Source organism: Bos grunniens, chromosome 2, assembly GCF_055505025.1.
Source record: "Bos grunniens cultivar Pamir isolate PY7600 chromosome 2, Bosgru_T2T1.0, whole genome shotgun sequence".
Taxonomy (NCBI): domain Eukaryota; kingdom Metazoa; phylum Chordata; class Mammalia; order Artiodactyla; family Bovidae; genus Bos; species Bos grunniens.
Window position 1 is genome coordinate 135,940,012 of NC_141166.1, and position 13,143 is coordinate 135,953,154.

At 39.9% G+C, this 13,143-nt stretch overlaps 1 protein-coding gene across 2 annotated transcripts in view; it reads right to left on the minus strand.

The window, feature by feature from the left end:
- Positions 1-2,110: 2,110 nt before the first annotated feature.
- The window catches only part of NIPA1 (NIPA magnesium transporter 1), a 50,089-nt gene continuing 39,056 nt past the window's right edge, over positions 2,111-13,143 (minus strand). The window contains exons 4-5 of one of the 2 annotated variants that reach the window (XM_086363118.1): positions 10,111-10,271; positions 2,111-7,925 (exon numbers count right to left, since the gene is read on the minus strand). In XM_086363118.1, coding sequence (XP_086219244.1) covers positions 7,414-7,925; positions 10,111-10,271 — 673 coding nt within the window. In that variant the 3' untranslated portion in view covers positions 2,111-7,413. The remainder of the gene's footprint in view (positions 7,926-10,110; positions 10,272-13,143) is intronic. The other variant, XM_086363128.1, reaches the window with a different exon arrangement.

Sequence of the window (13,143 nt, forward strand, 5' to 3'; positions counted from 1 at the left end):
TAAATTTAGCTCAACCCCCTATTAGTAATTTTACCTTTTACACTGAAAAGTAAATAATGACATTCTCTAGCATTTTAATAGTTTATTATTATATACATTTTTCAATTAATATTAGTTTACCCAAGGCCATAGATAACTGACACATGTAGTAGGCATTTTCTAATACATTTGTTGGAGGAAGAGGGGATCGCTCTCTGAAAAAGTAATAACTTGAATTTTTGGGTAGAACACTAGGATATTTATTAAAAGCCAGACGTTGGCTTTTTTGTATTTAATTATTTTAATGAGCATATGACACTGTTAAGAAATAACCACAGAATCCTTCAAAACTTGTACACATCTGTGTGTGTGCTCGGTTGCTAAGTCATGTTTGACTCTTTTGCAACCCCATGGACTGTAGCCCACCATGCTCCTCTGTCCATGGGATTTCCCAGGCAAGAATACTGGAGTGGGTTGCCATCAGATGTTGGCTTTTAACAGTTGCTTCACTTGATGAAATGTTGAGTGGATCAGGTGGGGAGTGTTATGGCCCCCCAAAGATATCTACAGTCCTCATCCTCAGAACCTTGTGAGTATGATTAAGTTAAGCATCTTAAGAAAATCCTGGATTGTTCAGGTGGGCCCAAAATAATCACAAGGGTCCTTGTAAGAGGGAGGAGGGGGCATCAGAGTCAAAGACTGAGATGTGACAGTGGAAGAAGAGAACAGCTTTGAAGATGGAGAAAGGGAAACAAGCCAAAGAATGTGCATGATCTCTGGAAACTGCAAAAGGCAGAGAATAGGTCTCCTCAAGTGCCTCTAAAAGGAATGTAATCCTGCCAACATCTTGACTTGAGCCCAGTTAAACTTGTGTTGGACTTCTGACCCTCACAACTATAAGACAGTAAGGTTGTGTAGCTGTAAATCACAGTTTGTGGTAATTTGTTAGAGCAGCAATAGAAAACCAACAGTGAATAAACATGCCAAAATAGGGAAAGAACACTGAGATCCTCCAGACATCTTCACCCAAAATAAAACGATTGCATTTTATAGACAGACAACATAATTTGAGCTTCCTCCACCTTCCAGCCCGTTATCTCAATTATTTTACATGGATCTGTTGTGTTTGTTACTTGATTGGCATCTCTCCTATCCTGCTTGCCATGGCACAATTCCAAACCCCACACTTACAAATTTCTTCAGCTGGAATTAATACCTTTTTTCTTTGAACTGCTAATATAGATACAGGTATCTGTTTATTTCTCTATTTCTTGACTGTGCCTCAGCTTTCCAAAACAAAAAGTCTTTTTGAAACTACCTATGATATGAGGTTAAAAATATGGTGTGATTAATATTACATCAAAGATGCTGGCATGTGATGTCTAAAGGTCAGCTGACAGGGATATAACTCATCAACAGAGGAAGTGGAAACTGGGGAGCACATCTAATTTTCTCGACTCAAATTCAGATATAGAGCTCAGGTTCAATAGTAGTATACTTGGCTACCAGCTACAACTAACAGTTTTGTAATAGTAACCAACCCAGGCAAGTTTTTGAAGAATTTGGCACTTACACATTTCATCCCAGAACCCTATGTAGAAACAGTTATCCATTTGGTGGTTTCTTAAAATGTTTTTTCCTGATTTCTATACAGATATACTGTGATCAAAATGTGAGTAATTAAATCTTTTTGGATAGAGCCTAAGGAAAAGTATTTTGCTCAAATATTTTTTTTCATTCAATAAAATTACTTTAGGATACTAATAAAGATTAGTGATAAGATTTTTGATGACAGTATTAAAATGTGTTATGATTCTCAAATTTTCAATGTATTTAAAATGTGTTATATACCTCAAAAACATGTAAAAGACATTAACATATTAAAATACAAATGGTTTTCTTTAATACATCATTTCATTGTATCAGAAGGTAGTCACTGGGTGGTGAATTCCTTCACACATCATAGATTTGCGTCCTAAGATATGCATGAGTGGACATTTTACATCCTGATGGAGACCTGGGCTATTTGTTTCTATGATGAAAATGGGAAGCATCTGATTGAGAAATTAAGATGATATGGAACCTGAGACCACACAAACTTCTCATGTAAAGGGCAAAAAAGCAACGAGTGTTCAGCTAGAAATAAGTTATTTTATTTTAAAACACATACATATTAATAAATATTATTGGAAAACTTAATAAATAGCCTTTTATTTACATAAGGCAATTACAACATGCTATGACTACTTCTATAAAGCAGAATATAAGCAAGTATTAGTCATTGACAAATATGTGTGTGTGCCAATTGGAAGCTCTCCTGATACATTTACATGAAAAAACTTTTATGCAACCAACCAACATTTTACATTTTTTATCTAGTTTTATTCCTCTTTCACAATTATATTCCATTTTACAAGAAAATTATTTAAAGAGGCAAAAACACTCAGGAATTCTACTGAAAAACAGTACTCTTAAATTTTTCCAAAGTGTAAAAACACTGACATGAGGTTGGGGTTGGGGGCAAATTATTATGGTCTGACAAATAAAGAGATTCTGCGCTTTTCAGTGTGACCCTTGGCACTAATGGTCTGGGAGTTCCTGACATCCACCTGGTGTCAGGTAGTTCATGGTCAGGGTTGAGCCGCTCGGAAGCAGGAAGTTCAGCATCACCCATTACAAAGTAAACACAACAGAATTCATCTGGTTTACAGGTCATTGATTCTTCTGCAGAACATACACCTTTGTGAAATGTCAAAGAAGCTCATCACACCATCAGAATGTGATCTCTCAGTGCAGCTCTTTAAAGTCCTTGTTTAATTTCCATATTTTACAACAGAATATATAAAACCCTTCTTTTTAAAACAAAAAAATAAAGGAAAATTAAAGCTTCATAGAATCATGCAAGCTTTACACCCAGTGCTTCCTTTGCTTACTCAGTGCTCGAAGTTGCATGGTCCTGAGCAGACAGGATGCCCAGTCCATCACTCCCAAGGAGTCCTGTACATGCACTCTGGTCTGAGGTGACCAGCATATGCTAAACATGCAAGTGCTCTTACACAGATATGGAGACCCATCCCACCCTTTAGAGGTAGAGAAACTGAGGCACAGAAAGGTTAAGTGACTCACCTACAGTTGCACAATTCAGAGGAAAATAGAGAAAATAACAAATAAATCCTCCCGGCTCATGCTCTGGGGCCTAGACTAAGCTTTTTATCATATTGGGTACATTTGAAATAGATGTTTATTTACATGATCATTGTTCTACTGAGTATCAACTTTTCACTAGACAGTATTTTTTGATGTAACAGAAAGTTACACTTTTTTTAAAATATAATTCTTTTGTTGCATTTAACAGTATGTGAGAAATATGTATGAAAATAAATGAGTTGTGAAATTGGGCCAAATTCTTGTTCCCATTCCTATATTTCTTAATCTATTCAAGTATATGATGGAGGTATAAGAATCTGGCCAGATGTGAAAACTCACCTATAAGCTAAAGGATAGACCCTCAAAATTCATCACCAGTACAACTTTGAGGCGGAGGTGAGGAATACAGAAAGTTGAGGTATTTTATATGATAAACTGTTTTATGGTGTGACTGGTGTACAAACTGGTCTTTCTCTTCCCAACTCAAACTAACAGACCTCTAGCTATGATTATGAGTAAAACATATGAAAAACTATTAATAACACAGACATGTCTTTGAGAGGAAGGTCAATGCTAAGGAGTTAATGTTACATTTTTGGTCCCTGAGAAGGTAGAACACCAAGATTCCATCAAATCCTGCTTGATGGGTGAACTATTTCCATGGTGTCAGACACAGTAAGGACAACTTCATCAGACCACTGGAGCCAACTGATCAGTCATGAACACATCTAAACTAAAGCTTCTTCTCTCTGCAGGTTCCTACTCAGTCCCAGGAATTCTAAGTCAGGATCAAGCAGGCATCAAAGAAGAGTGATGGGCAGAGCTCTGCAGATTGCTCTTTTGCGTTAGTTGAGAAGCTCAGAAAAGAGAGGTATCATCTCCCAATAAGAATTAGGCAGCCCGACAGTAGCCTGTGACCAACAAACACCTCAGTCTCCGTGGACTCATCCACGCCTACAGACGGTGCATCTCAAGCACTTTACAGATGTCTAGGAACTGGCCTCTAGAAGTGAGCACAGTATTTACAAAGAGCTGAGAGGTCAATGAAGAAGGAAGATGAGAGGTGACTGCCTACTTTAATAGTACTTTCTTCTATCAGATGAGAAACCCAAAGAAAAACCCAAAGATCAATCTATTGACTACACCTAGAATCAACTTCTGGAAATAAAACTGCAGATAACAAATTGGCTTGAAAAGTAGGAATTGAAAGAATATTTCTTATTGCTGAATCAAGAGCAGCAAAGTGTATTTCACTAACTTTCTAATGTGAAAAGACCATAATAACATCTGAGTGATGATACCCCCTGAAGACCCACCTGTGGGGAGTTCTTGCTCCCCATGTGGCAGTGGAGAGACTGCCCTTCCTCTCTGGATTCTTCTTTGCAGAGATGGAGCAGTCCTATAGAACAGCAAAGTACTCAGGGTGATCTCGGTGCTGGGTTTGGGTTAGAATCCTTAATAGGCCCTACACTTGACCACTGAGCAGAACAGGAAGCAATCTTTTTAAATGCAAAGATTCAGAGGAGAAAACAAGGCATTGTCCAAGTAAGAGAGGAGAGACATGGCCTATTTAGATATCTATCCAGGTAAATGTGCAAGTTTTGATCACAAACATAAGATTTTACAGGAGGCTTGAAAACAAATGGACAATTTTTTCCTTAGTTTTATCAAAGATAAAACCCAGAGAATAGCATAATAATGAAAATGTTTACTTTTGGAAAGATCACTGTAAGACCTATTCCCTTTCTCTTTAAAGCTTTTATTTTTTTTAATTCCAAATAAATTATAAAAACACAGATTTGTAAAATAAATACTGTAAGTCAGAAGTTATATGCTGTATGTCAAACTTGAAAAGTAGGCTGTTAGACTGCTGGTCATGTCAATTACTTCCAGGCTGCAGTCACACTTGGAATACAATGGATGATATGAATTGCATTCCACTGGAAGAAAAGCTGTGCATCCTACCAAAGTAATCTGCTAAACAGATATAAATTTGGAAGAGTCTAACTATTCACTATAACTTACCACCTTCAAGAGACGACAAGTTGTTTATACTTCGAGTTTTTATTTTACTAAAAAAAAAAACATCATAGGGAGATAATCCAGAAAATATCACCTCTAAGTATCTATGGAATAACCACGGATTAACTGCAATCAGGAACATCAATAGATTGATTTAAATAAACTAAGCTTCACATGTGAATTGCAACCAAAAAAAATGGTAATTTCCATGAACTTTCTTATGATACTTGTATAGCCACATGTATTTTTTGAATATCTCAACTCCTTACCTAAGAAACTATTTATACACCTACATTTTTAGAAAATTCAGTTCAATAAATTAAGGCCTGTATTCCTAAAAATACTGATGATAAAAAACAAACCTTCAAGAGTTGATAAAAAGAGTAATGGATTTCTGAGCATTTATTAACTATCAGTTACTGTAAGATTTAGAAAATTTTTTAAATAATCTTGCTGCTGTTAGTTCACAGCTCACTGACAACTCATGATCATCCAATGTACTTTTAATTCATAAGGGTGTTTTTTGCTCTATCCTTGTTTTATTTAGCCTCTTTATTCAACACTTTAGGGAACTATCCCTTAGGTCTTTAGAGATGTTCTTTTTATCTAAAAAAAAAAAAATACATTTTTTTCTATTGACATTCCTTAGTAATTTTAACTGGGTATTATTAAATTCCATGTTCTACTTCACCAAGTCAATCCCATCACTTTACTCAATCTCATTTTTCAACTTGGCTTAGTTCCCTATTTAGACAAAACACTGCCCTGAGGGCTTCCCTGGTGGTCCAGTGGTTAAGACTGCACTTCCACTGCATGGGGCACCGTTTCAATCCCTGGTAGGGAAATCCCACAAGTCTCGCAGGGTGGGATGGGGTGAACAATATTGCAGATGAAGTATATAGATATCTTGATGAATATTTGCGTCACTCTGTGCCTTGTTACTATTTCATACACATGGAAGATTACTATAGACAGGCAGATGACCTCTTTTGATCCAAATGCTGGGATAATTCATGGCTATTTTGCATTTCAGAAGTTTAATGAGAGATTGGGTGAGGGACTGCAGAGTGCTTTGTCATCTCAAACAACAGGGAGATGGTTAAACTGTTTTCATTTTTGCTAGAAATTCTTTCTAAAACTATGTGTGTTCCAATTTGTAGCAAAAAAAAAAAACAAACTTAAGCTTAATTGTGTCCTTTAACTTGTTCCTGAACTCATATGTGCCACTGAACAGGTACTATCTCATTTAACAGCCTTATTATCAACTTAAATAATTTCTTCTTAGTGGACACAATGCTTGCTGAATGAGAACATGGGTAAATTTAATACTGGATCCCAGTTATATTAGACTGAATACAAATAAAATACCTCATGCTACTTAGTCAATTGTCTTTCATTGGATTATAACACATGCTGAAAGGGTCAACTTACTCTAGCGTGTCTTTCATCTTGATTCTCTTCCAATAAATAATATACTATAATTTATAACTGCTTTGAACATTTATAGTTTGAATAGTGAAATACTAAAGTATAATCATGGAAGTTGCATTATTCTAATTTAAGAGAACACACACACAGTAATAGTCAAATTAAGTGAATAGTTCAAGTGATAAAGGCACTGAAATTGATTTGAGCTACTGAAAATCATCCTGCAAATGGAACAGTATATGGTATCCATTCACTCTTCTCTGTTTCCAATTAAAATGTCTAGGAGTCAGGGGTAGGAGAGTCAACACATCAGAGGATTAAAAACAATTAAATGTATATACCTCTGATTTGGATGGAACACCTGAATGTTACACATGCTTAATGCAAAATAACAAGACTAAAGACACATTTACTGTAGAGTCAGATTTCAAGACAACACCTTCTCCCATTTCCAAAGTAAGCTTCTAAATAAGAATATCTGTTCCCCTTCAAACACTAACCAGAATAGGCCCGTTCTATTTAAATAATGATAGTGTTTTAAAAGCAAAGAGTATTCATCAAAGCTTCCAGGTTAATGGCAATGAACATAAGATTCGTCTCATCTGAGAGAGATGACACTCAGGCAACCATAGAGCAACTTCAGAGAACAGAAGGCTGAGTCCACACTCCAGTGCTAAGCAACGCATCCTCATTCTCCACCAGCCTATTCATCATATACAAGCAACTCCAACACAAGCCATTTACTTGTGTAAATTTACTCTTCTACTTCACATCAAATTAGGACCAGAAACCATATCTTCTTTCTGTTCCTCAAGCCATACAATTCCTTGTCACATCCTAGTCCGTTTTCACATTAGATTTGTTCATCTCCCCCAGGTTGAAGTTGAACTCTTTGAACACCTGTATAAGGACAATTCCAACGGAGACAGTGGTGAACCCACAGGCCATGCCCAAGAAGTCCACCAGACCCACGTTGCTCCACTCTCGGAAGAGGATGGCTGAGGCCAGCAAGACCAGTGTGGTGAACACCACGTAGTAGATGGCCCCAAACACAGAGGAGTCGAAGCACTCGAGGGCCTTGTTGATGTACCTGAACTGGACGATGATACTGCAGCCAAGCACGGCTAGGAGCACCAGGCACAGGCAGAGGGCCCGCTGACTAGATGGGTTGTTGTGGAAGATGTCTTGGGCAGCCAGCCCAATGCCCTTGGTGGAAGGCACGGTGAAACTCCCCAGCAAGGAGCAGATGCTGATGTAGACCATGATGTTGGTGGGCCCGTGGGCCGGTGCGATCCAGAAGATGAGCAGCAGCAGCATGAGCAGCACGATGCACAGATAGCCCACAAACACTGGAAAAGAGGGGGCACACAGTGACTGGGGGGCTAGCAGAGCAGCCCCCATCATATGCCCCACCACCTGCCCCTGCCCTCGTCACCAGGACACTCCACTGCTCCAGGTGTGCTTAACCACACCCACTGAGCTCATTCCACAAAAATGTTTTCCCATCACTATTTTCACCATTAAAAAATTCATAGCTCCTACATATTACAAATCAATAAATAAGTCTTCTATTAGTAATATTTTATAACATTAAAAGTCAACATATACACTATGAGATTTTTTCTTTTTCTTTTTTGCGCACATGGCATGGCACGCAGAACTATCCCCAGCAGGGATCAGACCCATGCCGCAAGCAGCGGAAACACAGAGTCCCAACCACTGGACTGCCTGGGAAGTCTCAAGAATTTTTTTTAAGCCAGTCCACAAGATGGTCAATTCAACAAACCCTAGGCAGAGTATTCCTGTTGGGGGAGGGCAGGGAAGGAGTCATGTGGGGTCTTAAAGAACATGAGGGAAAACTGTGGGATGTCTCTGGCTGTGGCAGGGACTGAGGGCTACACGCAGAGGCCAAGGGTCCTCAGGTGTGTAGAGAGTTTCACACAACAAAAAATCATCAGATTCTCCTCACAACTTCTGAATATCACCTTGGACAGGTAACTGAAAAATGTTTATAATAATCAGAGCCTAGAACCTGTTTTATGTATAAAACAAAGTAATTTGGCAAGCATTTAATATATATTGAATTTTTCAGTACTTCAAGAGTTATTTTCCATTTCAGAAGATCCCACTGCTGGGAGTTCCCTTGTGGCCAGGTAGTTAGAATTCCAGGCTTTCACCGACAGAGTCAGGGTTTAACCCCAGGTCAGGGAACTGAGATCCTGCAAGCTGTGTGGTCCAGCCAAAGAAAAATAATAAAAGAAGAAGAAGATCCCACTGATGATGGCAAAATCCCAAGTGAGTCAATAAGATAACACCTCCACATCATCTGTTTTGCACCTGCCAGATTGTCAGCAACTCCACATATGCTATGGGGTCTGCTGGCTTTAATGTATCTATTCCTGTGGCTATACTTGAGCATTCTATTTTATTCCAAAGTATTATTCTTAGGGCATTATGTTGACTGCTATTTATATGTACAAGGAAGTTGTATTTTCCATGAATTTCATTCCCAGATTGTAAAGTGGGTGCTAGGCACTGGGCCTGAGAGGGCTGGGTACAGCCTGGACATGCCAGCAAACAGGTGGTGGGAGTCCCCTCTTCCCCAAGGGTAAGGAAAAGGACCTTGGAGGTCTGCTGCAAGAGAGGATTCGGGAAGACACTACAGCTGAAAGCTGTCTGGGAGCCTGACCTATAAACAGGGGAAGAGGTAGTGAAGGGCAGAGAGAGCAGTGTGCACAAGGGTGTTATAAAATATTGCAAAAGCATGGGCTGTGTTTGTGGAAAAATCAGAAAAAGCAGCTGAGCCTGAATGTGTAGCAGATTTCCCTGGTGGTTCAGATGGTAAAGAATCTGCCTGCAATGCAGGAGACCTGGTTCAATCCCTGGGTCGGGAAGATCCACTGGAGAAGGAATGGCTACCTCCTCCCGTAATCTTGCCTGGAGAGTCCCATGAACAGAGAAGCTTCATGGGCTACAGTCCGTGGGTCACAAAGAGTAGAACATGACTGAGCAACTAACATTGAATGTGCAGGAGTTTCGTCTTTTAAATCTCATGGGGATGGGTGTTGGGGGGTGGGAGGGTGGTGATTGCAGTTATCAAAAAAGGAATGAAAGAGAACCTAGGTAAAAAATATATACCAAAGAACAAACAAAAAACATACGGAGCTCTATAGGGTCTCTAAAGATGAATTAAATCAGGCCTTGGCTCTCAGAGAGCTTCACAACAGAAGGAGGAACCAAGGCCTGGACACATGGTGGTCCTAAGGGAAACAACATGTGGGAGAGCCGCAGAACTGGCACCCGTTGTGCTATGGACAGGGAGGCAATGTCAACGTACAAGGTCCAGTCCCAAGAGGCAGCAAAGGGGCCAGGTCAGCAGGGCAGCCCCAGGGGACAGCCGTGGACAGTGGTGAGCAAAGAGGAACCAAGGGCCTGGAGGACAGACCACACAGCAGGGCAGGGCAGAGGGTACAGCTCCCCTGGGGAGAGCCACGATGGAGGCAGCAAGCTCTCTGGCAGTGAGGCCTGAGTTACCTGGATTGGTCAGCTTCTCCTCCAACTCAGCCTGAGTAGTCACACTCTCAGATTTCGGGGAATGGATAATCAGCACGACAGAACCCGCACAGCTTAGCAGACACCCCAACTTGCCCAAGATGTTGAGCTTTTCTTTCAGAAGATAAGAAGCTAAAATGGACCTTCAATTTTAAAATAAGAAATGATTAAATCAAACTATCTGACCTGTTTCTTCTCATTGCAGATGTTATTAAAGCTACCTTTTCTTTATAGTCACGTTTTATTTTTAAATTAGTTTTTAAGTGTAGAAGGATTAGGAATTTATTGAAGCTGCTATTTCAGTGCAAACAGGATTTTCATACCAATTCCATGCACAGCCAATATATAATGATACTCTTAAGTCATACCACGGTATTATTTCAGTAGATATGAAATATACCAGGATAGAAAAATAAGTTTTATGATTGGCCAAAAATTACAATATTGCTTCCATATTTTTAAAAGTAAACAGTCCAAAAAAACTATGTTAAGTAGGATATTAAAGTTGTTAAAATAATTACAAGTAATTTATGATCAAAACACTTATGTTAAAATGAAGTAAATTAAGAAAGTGCACAAAAAGGAAAAAATCAAAATGCTAACAGAAATTCAATTATGATAGAAAGAATCTGGGTGATTACTTTTAAAATGTGATCACATTACTTCTTTAATGCAAGAAAAAACATTCCTCATAAAACATCTATAATTTTAAGGCTGGTGATTTGTAGTTGTTCAGTTGATAAGTTGTGTCTAACTCTTTGCAACCCAATGGACTGCAACATGCCAGGCTTCCCTATTCTTCACTATTTCCTGGAGTTGGCACAAATTCATGTCTATTGAGGCAGTGATGTTATCTAACCATCTCATACTCTGCCGCCCACCTTTCATTTTGCCTTCAATCCTTCCCAGCATCAGGGTCTTTTCCAGTGAGCTGGCTCTTCGCATCAGGTGCCCAAACGATTGGAGCTTCAGCTTCAGCATCAGTCCTTCCAATAAATATTCAGGGTTGATTTCCTTTAGGATGGACTGGTTGGATCTCCTTGCAGTCCAAGGGACTCTCAAGAGTCTTCTCCAGCACCACAATTTGAAGCATCCATTCTTTGGCACTCAGCCTGCTTTACGGTCCAACTCTCACATCTGCATATGATCACTGGAAAAACTATACCTTTGACTATACAGACCTTTGTTGGCCAAGTAATGTCTCTGCTTTTTAATATGCTGTCTAGGTTTGTCACAGCTTTCCTTTCACGGAGCAAACATCTTTTAATTTCATGGCTGTTGTCACCTTCCTCAATGATTTTGGAGCCCAAGAAAATAAAATCTGTCACTGCTTCCACTATTTCCCCTTCTGTTTGCCAAGAAGTGATGGGACTGGATGCCATGATCTTATTTTTAGTTTTTTGTTTGTTTTAATTAATTTGAAGGATAATTGCTTCATGGTATTGCATTGGCTTCTACCAAACATCAACATGAAACAGCCATAGGTTTACCCATGGCCCCTCCCTGATCTTATTTTTTGAATGCTCGGTTTTAAGCCAGCTTTTTCACTCTCTTCTTTCACCTTCATCAAGAGGCTCTTTAGTTCTGCTTCACTTTCTAAAGCTGGTAATAGTGTTTCTTAGTTCCCTGTATATAATTTGAATTGGGAAACCTGGGCTTTTTCTAAATCATGGGATTGGTCATTGTCAATTTGCTACTGTCCATGCCAAAGGCACTCAGAGAATAGGAACATCTTATAGGGAGGACACACAAGACCCAGATATATACAGGACTATTTCCAATAATCATTTCACAGATAAGGAAACCAAGCCTCAGAAATGATCAGCATTTAACCCAAAGCCACAAAGCTAACAAGAGGTGAAGCCATGGAGAGGTCAAAACTTCCATTTTTCCCTTACAGCACTTTATGTCCCTGGTCCCCAAGGAGACCCAGCAGTGTAGTTGAGAAAAATAAGCAACATATTTGAAGAAACCATATGGGATATTATAATACGCAAAGTGAAAGTGATGTCGCTCAGTCATGTCCGACTCTTTGCGACCCCGTGGACTGTAGCCCACCAGGCTCCTCCGTCCATGGCATTCTCCAGGCAAGAATACTGGAGTGGGTTGCCATTTCCTTCTCCAGGGGATCTTCCAGACCCAGGGGTCGAACCCAGATCTCCCACATTGCAGATAGATGCTTTAACCTCTGTGCCACCTGGGAAGCCCCACTATAATACAAAACTGGATATTAAATTGGGGGGCTCCAAATAGCTGCACAGAGAGGTGGAAACCACAGGAGTGGGAAGCTCCAAGTAGAAAGAAAGAGCCTGGCGTCAGCCTGAGACAATGGGTGGGCCTACGATGGCAAGAGGGGAAGGGGCTGCCATGCATGAAAGAAAGGGGCAGGGACAATCCTGGACCATGAGGCCAACTCATCTTTTAGTCCACTCTTAGTATTACACCAGAGTACAGTTAAACAGTGCTTTTACAAAATAGAGTGTCTAACAGAAAATTGGAGGGATACCCTTTCTCCTCTCTTCCTGGGCTGCAGTAACTTCAGCTTACTACCTTTTGAGCCAAGATTAAACAAAAAGCATACAGAAGCTCTTTGACTTAAGTCAGGAGTCAACAGACTATGGCTGAAGGCCCAAGGCAGCCAGCCCTTCACCTGTTTTTGTAAATAACATCTTACTGGATCACAACCACATCCATACAGTTAGTCAGCTCTGTGGCTACTTTCTACCATGATGGCAGAGGCAAGCAGCTAAAACAGGCCACAAGGCCCACAAAGCCTAAAATGTTCACCATCTGGCCCTGTACAGAAAAAGGTGGCCACTCCCAAAGTTAAATGATCTACAGAACTAAGCACACATCTACTTGGACAGTTGGCCTGAGATGGAGGCACAAGTTACGTGTTGGCATCAGGGCCACAACACAGAGGAGCAGTATCCTACCAGAGGGCTCCGGGGAGTGGAGCAAGGATGGGAGGGTGGAGTAAGGAGAAGTGTGATAAAAGGAAAGAAAGGGAAAGAA